Consider the following 6098-nt stretch of genomic DNA (forward strand, 5'->3'; position numbering starts at 1 on the left):
ATATAAGCTATATATATATATATATATATATATATATATATATATAGCGATTGGTCTAATCGTTAAAAAAGAAGTTGTTCGTTTACTTTGTTGAAATCCGATGGTCAAACACCAAATCGGAGCATACAATTCAATACAAAAATTTATGGCAACGATTCAATCTTTCATTTAATATATTATAAGATCATATATATAAGAAATGTTTGGGACATCGCTTGAGGCTACACGGATGGTTTTTTATTATAATTTATTAGTTGAATCCATATGATAAAATGAAGCCTGTGATATTCTTTAGGTTCCGGTTAGTTGGTAAGACCATCACATCATTTTATAAATCCTGGATCTGAACAGAAATTGGGACTGTCGTGGGTCTACCAGGGCACAACAGGGATGGGTCGGTCATTATACGCTACAGCTAGAACATGACTAAGGTGATGCTTAAAGATAAATCCTATTATATAGTTGCAATGAGGCTAGAGAAGAGGGTGTTTTTTTTTTTACGATTAAAGTACACCTCTGAAGTGCAATGCAAAGATTATCTTTAAGATAGCAGACCTTTGTTTCCTCTATAATATTTGATTAAATATTATACAGTATAGGTACAATTCGTTTAAAGATAGGATATTGTGCCAAGTACATGACACACTGCAGTGACTTTTACCATCAATATGTTGATAGAACATAAAGCTGCCGTATACATTTTTGGGGTACAGGGAAGTGTTGATATAGAGGAGGTAACTGATAGATGATATTAGAAAGGGCATCGCGTTCGTGACCTTTCGGCTCGGGGGTTGAAAGGAGCATCAGGTATAGTTTACAGTAGTTTTTAATGTTTGCAAGGATGGAGACAGGCTAAGTCGTGGCGATACAATGGCGATAATTGGCTAGCAAATATTAAGTTTACGTAAAACCTATTTCTTCCGTATTTGCGTAAGGCCACCTGAAAAGGGTGGCAATGCTGTCTGATAAATGCGCAATTGTGTAGAGCGTGTAATTAATGAAGATTCAAGTTATTTACACATATGATACTTGTTTGTTCTACTAGTCTGACTGAGTGTTCTTTCGTTAATCAGGTAGCTGCGTTAAACCTTCGAAACGGTAGGAAATGTTGTATATTGCAAATGATGGTATATATATATATATATCTCGTGCGCGCGAAATAGGTTAGACGATCATTCGTATTTGACGCGTAACTTATGCCGCATGGAAATTGTTGCAATTGCAGAAAAAAGTTAAGAGGGCACTTGTGTTGGAACTTCGTTTGAGACTGCAACGACTAATGCATAACAACGCAACGAAGCTCTTTCTACCCAGGAAGAATATAAAATAGAACTATAAGGCATGATCTATTTACTGATTAGAGAAATTATATTGACAGCATCACCAGTATTATTACAAGACCTGATCCCGTTAGTAATGGTTCGTTATTGTGAGGGCCCGTTTTTTTAAGGGCAAATTGTTTTTTTTTTTATATTTGGTTGCATTTTGTCGAGTCTGATTCAAACTTTATTTGACATCTAACTTCTTCACTTCCCCTGTCAAAAGTAAAGTTGGCAACTTAGCTGAAGGGCTATATGCGTTTTGATATATATATATATATATATATATATAATATAAAAAAAATAATAAAATAAAAAATAAAAATAAATATATATTTAATAACCTTCTAATGACGTTAATAGGCCTTGACGGGTCTAGTTGATATGCTTATATGTTTAATGTTTTCTTTTTTAATGTTTATTTATATTTTCGCTGTTTCATTCCATAGGTTGTGAAAAATGTAAGCCAAAACGCTATGTATATATACATACACCCAGAACTAAAATTTGAACTTTATGCTAGAAAAAAAGAAATTGGTTCTACCTAGCATCCCTATTTATGCTTTAAAAGTGTATTTTAAGCTACGTTTTGCATTTGAAATATATTATATATGCAATCTACTAAACTGTAGTGGTTGAGGCGAACGATACTTTTTTTTTACATTTCTTTGACGGAATACCACAGAAAAATAGTTAGTAAATTCGAAAAATTTTAGGTAAAATAGTAATAATATATGATAAAAAATGGGCTTTTGATTTAGGAACGGCAGAAAGCTATTGTTGCATTATTTTTAATCATTATAATTGAATAGCCATTTACGTGTATCAAAATAATGAAATTTGTACGATTTGGGTGTTTTATTTTTTTTTTTTGAATAAACCTATTATAGCCCACATTATTGTGTTCGCTATTTTCCCACCCAAAAGATTTTCTGAGCAACATATTGAATGGGTTTATTTTTATCAAAGCCAGGTACTATTCAGAGTTGTTCGTGTTGTCAATCGACAGCCTCGACAGACGGAGTCAAAATGGCATCATGTTGCCATGCGCAAACTGTTTATTAAGCATCAAAGGGGCAAACGGCTTATTAAGGGATCTGTTCTGCCCGGTCTTATAGTGGCGATAAAAACACTTTTCGAAATTAACTTTCACTACTTTTTCTGAAAAAAAAAATTCTAATAAATGTCAATCTAAAATTTGTAGTATTTGATGGTGGTAAAATTTTTCCGAGCTACGATCCATAAACGAACTTGTTTCCACACAAAATAAAGCATTCTTAACGGCTTTTCTCGATGCCGGCCAATAAATTTCAACGAGTTTATTAAAAGTATACAATAAAAATGAATATTTCAGCGTAAACAAACTAGCAGAAATCAAATTTGACACTTTTCTCCTTTTGAATGAAGATTTTTTCTACAAATCCATGTAAAAGGGATCGTTCTTGGTAGCGATCAAAAATATTCAAGACGCTGTATTGTAACACTCATTGCAATGTCTAAATTTTGTTGAGTTCAAAATGCTGTTTAAAGGGTAAAAGTTAATTATGGTATTCTACTTAAGTCTGCCGATCAGTAGATCTTGACAAGCTGTGCAGAATGCAATGTATGCCCCTGTGCGCACTGTTTCGAGAGAAAAAGGGCAAATATTGATTATTTCTTCAAATATTATTATTGAGTGCTTTCTCGAGCGAAAGCTTCGTTTGCTATATCTCAGGAACATGTTTAATAGGCCGTACCGCACTTGTCATCCCTTATGTGGTAGCAAGGTTTTTTGGGTGTTTTTTTGATTACTGCTTTTCTCTGAATGTTTCAAAAAAGGGTCAATAAGCCAACCAGTTCTACCAACCCCAACAACGATTAAGAATCGCCGGCGGGCGACGGTCTACTCTATTGTCGTGCGTCGTTGTGACGTCAGTCAACGCTTTTCACGTACATCACTGAGACGTTGGTGCCATGTCGGCCCGATTTACGAGGGCCCCTGAGATGAGAGCCAATAAAAGACCAATTCGAACTAGCAGTACTGACGAACGAAACAGCATCAAGGGTTATACCATGAGATAGCCAGTTTGACGTTTAAAAATAATACTGCTGTTCCTACGAAAATGCTACAAACCCTGCTAAAGCCAACAAAGTTTACTCCTCGTGACGAATAGGTATCTAATCTGCAGGGTTGCAAGTTTATAACATAAGCCTGTTGAACCGTCTTTTAGCACATCAGCGGCTATGCAAATGTTTGCCTGATTATCGCATGATATAGAAGCAACTAAAATTGTTTAATTGCTTTTATATTAGGCCTTGCACCAAACTGATGGCTGAATGTAGCGCAGGCCAAACGCTAGACGACTGCGAAAAGCAGCGATGTGACCACGCCAGTACCGGCAATAACTCGGACAGATCATTAAGGGCTCGACTCATAGCATTGTAATATATCACCCGATTAGGCTGACTGCTTCATTTGAAAGGAAACAAAGCGAGCGTGATCATTACGGCATGTTTACGAATCTTCATAGCGATGGAAACTTCACCTGTACGATCTAGGCCAGGCCTCGACTAAGTGAGCTTTAAATCGATCGAAATTGCAAGCGTAACTAGTAACGTTCCAGCGGATTCTACTAGTGGCGGAACTAACGGCCGCTCCTGCAGACTATTAAACGGCATTTCATTCGAAAACGCAACGTCGCTCCATCAGAAGCTAATCTATAGTTGGTTATTGTGATATTATCCTTGCTTCAAAATGTGCGCGCCACTGGTTTTCGTAGCGGTGGCCGTCAAAGTTCTGGCTCTCGCTGCAGGTGCAATGGATGAAGAAGGAGGTAAGCTCATTCATGAAATAAACGAAAAGATCGGGAACCTCCTAATCCCGCCTAATCGCCACGTTTCGAAAAAAATCATACTTAATATGCATAAAAAACGTTGTGCTTCTTTTGCACGACGCTCGCGTTATTCAACAAACACTCGCGTTAACTTCATTACAACAGTTTGGAATATATTTGCGTGAAAATGTCATCGAAATTTATGACGCCCGACAAGCTGCAAAGAAGCGTTCAGAAGGTCTCACGCTAATGTTTTTCGGATGTTTCTGCCACTCCTGTCTGATACATGAATGAAATACGCATACGGCTCTAGTGGGCCTAGTGTTCAGGCGCAGTGGATTTTCGCAAGAGGCGCTATCATAGGTAAATAATATATTGAATTTTCTAGTGATCCAGTGGTTTCTTGACCTTGGGACCTCACTCGGAATATCACAAGATGGTACAACAAAGGTTAGTAGGAGCTCGTTTACATACTAATTAATAATAATTAATCTAAATAGTGAGTTTTGAAAATGATTACATTGTTGTTATTATCATGATAAGTAAACTATTTGATTTAATTGTTAAATCACCTACATGTGTAATATGCTCATTAAAAAATGCTGTTTCCTCACCTATTGCAGCTTATCGAAGTCTTACGTAAATATGTAAGTACGCCCTAGGAGAGTTGACTCTTCTGATGTTGCTATTTTTATAGTAGAAATAGAAATAGTACTTCGTCGAAAGAAATGAGCAGATGTTATCATCGCTGAGTACCAACTCGGCATTGCCAAAACAAAACGTTTAAAGGATCTAAGTAAGCGAATAGTTCTACCGTTCTCGTTCGTGGCTAAAGTACGTTTTGCCTCGCTATTTTTGCGAACTTGAAAACAGGAGCCTGATAATAAGACAAAACTGCCAACTGTTGAGGAACTTGATGAGATGGTGTCGAAGTTGAAACCTGACATAATGGTAAGTAAAAAATGCTCTCTTCCGTATTTTGTGAAGTATCCGAAAACTCTCCTACTACATACTAGCTATTCAATGATAACCCATTACGTCAACAACTGTAACAGATAAATCTTCTACGCTGCAAAGGATGGGTGATGTGCGCAAGGCTATGTTACGCAGTTCATAGAAATAGTTCCATATTTCCAAATGATATTATGTCCCGTTTCAAACATCTGTCCTGGAGATAATTCCTTCCTCTTCGATAACATTGATTGTATTTACTTATATTGCAGCAAGCGGTCATGTGCGATGATGATCTTGCAAAGGTGGAGACCATGATCACTAAGCTACATGAAGCCGCTAGCATCTATCTGAAGAGCCAGCAAGGCTAAAATTTAAAGTTTTTTCAGTCCTTCGCTATTCTAACACAACACTATGTACCAAAGAGTGACAGTGACCACTTATAAACATTTGAAATAATTCACAACGATAAATATGTACAGGGATGTTTTTTCCTTGTTTGTTTTAAATACGCTTGACCTTACAGTGTGGGATAGGTAAGAAAAATATAGGCTTGTATACTGAGTTCTGAAAAGAGCACATAGAGCTGAAGCACTTTCAGAGACTCTGATATCACAGTCTTAAATAAAAGCTTGGCTTAAAAAAAGTCAGTTGTGTAGGGGACTCTCTACAATCACCACTGTTTCTATAATTTGGACCTTCAAAATAGTACTCTGCCATGAGGCGGATGATATTTTAATATATTTAATCGTAGACTTGATATTTTATCACTTTGCCAGTAATTATTGTTGTCGAACTAAAAAGCTCTTTCAGTTTTCCCCTTGCACTGATGAGGACACCTCCTTAAGGTATCACACTAAAGCGGTCTATGCCTTACAAGCAACTTTATATCGATCGGTCTATATAGAATTTTTTAAGTTCAGTTTTATTAGTTTTTTTTTTTTATTAAGATCCGACGATAGATAATCAAATACCTCAAAGTAAACCGGCAGAACCTCGACTGGTCTCGTTAGCA

At 36.5% G+C, this 6098-nt stretch overlaps 1 protein-coding gene across 3 annotated transcripts; it reads left to right on the forward strand.

Annotated features, from left to right (window-relative positions):
* The first annotated feature begins 3330 nt into the window (after window positions 1-3330).
* LOC111271521 (uncharacterized) lies at window positions 3331-5562 on the forward strand. Of its 3 annotated transcripts, XM_022852372.2 has the most exons (6): window positions 3333-3472; window positions 3612-4132; window positions 4521-4582; window positions 4756-4779; window positions 5006-5083; window positions 5356-5562. In XM_022852372.2, exons 2-6 carry the CDS (start codon window positions 4054-4056, stop codon window positions 5452-5454), a joined length of 342 nt encoding a protein of 113 aa, XP_022708107.1. In that variant the 5' UTR covers window positions 3333-3472; window positions 3612-4053; the 3' UTR covers window positions 5455-5562. The 3 variants fall into 3 exon arrangements, with proteins under 3 accessions (XP_022708106.1, XP_022708108.1, XP_022708107.1); XM_022852371.2 differs by having other exon boundaries at window positions 3331-4132; XM_022852373.2 differs by lacking the exon at window positions 4756-4779 and having other exon boundaries at window positions 3331-4132.
* Window positions 5563-6098: the final 536 nt, after the last annotated feature.

Source organism: Varroa jacobsoni, unplaced genomic scaffold (assembly GCF_002532875.2).
Source record: "Varroa jacobsoni isolate VJ856 unplaced genomic scaffold, vjacob_1.0 contig00726, whole genome shotgun sequence".
NCBI lineage: Eukaryota > Metazoa > Arthropoda > Arachnida > Mesostigmata > Varroidae > Varroa > Varroa jacobsoni.